This window comes from Scylla paramamosain, unplaced genomic scaffold (assembly GCF_035594125.1).
Source record: "Scylla paramamosain isolate STU-SP2022 unplaced genomic scaffold, ASM3559412v1 Contig5, whole genome shotgun sequence".
NCBI classification, from domain to species: domain Eukaryota; kingdom Metazoa; phylum Arthropoda; class Malacostraca; order Decapoda; family Portunidae; genus Scylla; species Scylla paramamosain.
Window position 1 is genome coordinate 812501 of NW_026973670.1, and position 2500 is coordinate 815000.

Consider the following 2500-nt stretch of genomic DNA (forward strand, 5'->3'; position numbering starts at 1 on the left):
CCCAGCCAACGGAATCGAACTGGTCTGAATTGACTAGTATTCCCGTTGGATTTGCGTTATGGCAGACGTTATACCAGAATCCTCCCTTATATTCATGCGCACAGCTTCCTGAGGGTGGAATAAAAAGTTTTTGTAATTTTTTCTGTTATTGAAGTGAAGTTTTGATAATTGAGAGCTTAAATTAGACGAGATATTAATGTTTCTTTTTTTTGCGTTGCGCGGGGAGAGCTATCATCATCATCATCAGCAACAGCATCATGTCAACATTGATTCTCGTACAAAAAAAAAAAAAAAAAAAAAATAGTTTATCGTGGATACATAGAAAATGCTCCTTAAAGAGTGTGTTGAAGCCTCCCTCCTGAAAGAGTTCAAGTCGCAGGAATGTTGAAATAGTGGCAGGCGGGGAGTCAAAGGGTTTGCTAGAGAAAGGGATGAAAGACTGAGAATACTGGTTAACTCTTGCACTGGGGAGGTGGACAGAATAGTGGTGAAAGACTGAGAATACTGGTTAACTCTTGCATTGGGGAGGTGGACAGAATAGTGGTGAAAGACTGAGAATACTGGTGAACTCTTGCATTGGGGAGGTGGACAGAATAGTGGTGAAAGACTGAGAATACTGGTTAACTCTTGCATCAGGGAGGTGGACAGAATAGTGGTGAAAGACTGAGAATACTGGTTAACTCTTGTATCAGGGAGGTGGACAGAATAGTGGTGAAAGACTGAGAATACTGGTTAACTCTTGCACTGGGGAGGTGGACAGAATAGTGGTGAAAGACTGAGAATACTGGTTAACTCTTGCATTGGGGAGGTGGACAGAATAGTGGTGAAAGACTGAGAATACTGGTTAACTCTTGCATTGGGGAGGTGGACAGAATAGTGGTGAAAGACTGAGAATACTGGTTAACTCTTGCACTGGGGAGGTGGACAGAATAGTGGTGAAAGACTGAGAATACTGGTGAACTCTTGCATTGGGGAGGTGGACAGAATAGTGGTGAAAGACTGAGAATACTGGTGAACTCTTGCATTGGGGAGGTGGACAGAATAGTGGTGAAAGACTGAGAATACTGGTTAACTCTTGCACTGGGGAGGTGGACAGAATAGTGGTGAAAGACTGAGAATACTGGTTAACTCTTGCACTGGGGAGGTGGACAGAATAGTGGTGAAAGACTGAGAATACTGGTCAGGTTAGGTCAGGTTAGGTTACGTTACGTTAAGTCAGGTTAGGTTAGGTTAGGTTAGGTAAGGTTAGGTTAGGTTACGTTAAGTCAGGTTAGGTTAGGTTAGGTTAGGTTAGGTTAGGTTACGTTAAGTCAGGTTAGGTTAGGTTAGGTCAGGTCAGGTCAGGTGAGGTCAGGTCAGGTGAGGTCAGGTCAGGTGAGTTACCTTTATGCTTATCATTATCTCTGTCGATAGTTGAGAATTGCATGCCGCTGTGCCACAATAGTCCATCTCCTAGTGTACTATTTGTATCGTACATCACGGCCAGTAGTCTGTACCTGAAATAGTAGTAGTAGTAGTAGTAATAGTAGTAGTAACAATAATAATAATAATAATAATAATAATAATGATAATAATAATATTCTACATCATAATTTGTTACTTTTCTGTCTCTCTCTCTCTCTCTCTCTCTCTCTCTCTCTCTCTCTCTCTCTCTCTCTCTCTCTCTCTCTCTCTCTCTCTCTCTCTGGAAATCAGGGAAAGGCTTACCAACATGGCGGACAAGTGGCGTCAGTACTCACCCCTGCTTCTCATCCTCGACTTGAAATCTATGCCACTGGCCAAATCGTCGACTATTTTCAAAGTCTTCTGCATCCACTCTCAGTATGTGAGGCTCCCTGGAGGTGAGCCTGTGCAAAATTTCGTTACCTGAGAGAGAGAGAGAGAGAGAGAGAGAGAGAGAGAGAGAGAGAGAGAGAGAGAGAGAGAGAGAGAGAGAGAGAGATGGTCAAATACGTTCATATTATTATTATTATTATTATTATTATTATTATCATTATTATTACACTACTACTACTACTACTACTACTACTACTACTACTACTACTACTACTATTACACCATGTACCAAGCCAATATTCGCCGTTAACATCGCCAAATCCGAGGCTGTAATCTTTCCAATCTCTTGTAAAATTTTCCTGTCTTTTTCCCGTTTTCTCTGTCTCCTGACGGTTAAGGAAGACTGTCCACCCGCCTCCTGCCGTCTCCAGGTCACACCACACCTTGACTGGACGGCATCTGTCAGTTAGGAAAGAATTTATGGGCGTTAAAAGCTTAAATAAGAGGAATTGTCTTTGTGATTGGCAGCCATATTGGTACACTTACTCTGAGGGATAAATTTCATACACTCCGCTCTCTCTCGCTCCCGCCAGCTGGTGCCCCGCGCATTCCTTCACTCTGGAGTGGTGGTGGTGGTGGTGGTGGTGGTGGTGGTAGTGGTGGTGGTAGTGGTGGTAGTGGTGGTGGTGATGATCCGATAGGAAAGAAATTATCATTATTATTA

At 42.9% G+C, this 2500-nt stretch overlaps 1 protein-coding gene across 5 annotated transcripts in view; it reads right to left on the minus strand.

Annotated features, from left to right (window-relative positions):
• LOC135096661 (techylectin-5B-like) overlaps window positions 1-2500 on the minus strand; it is a 4298-nt gene that overhangs the window by 1083 nt on the left and 715 nt on the right. For all 5 annotated transcript variants that reach the window (XR_010264891.1, XR_010264890.1, XR_010264889.1 and 2 more), the window contains exons 2-6: window positions 2323-2394; window positions 2066-2235; window positions 1740-1866; window positions 1384-1496; window positions 1-108 (exon numbers count right to left, since the gene is read on the minus strand). The exon at window positions 1-108 is cut by the window's left edge. Coding sequence is in view for 1 of the 5 variants with exons in the window: in XM_063998373.1 (XP_063854443.1) it covers window positions 1-108; window positions 1384-1496; window positions 1740-1866; window positions 2066-2235; window positions 2323-2394 (590 nt within the window). In the remaining 4 variants the exon portion in view is untranslated. The remainder of the gene's footprint in view (window positions 109-1383; window positions 1497-1739; window positions 1867-2065; window positions 2236-2322; window positions 2395-2500) is intronic.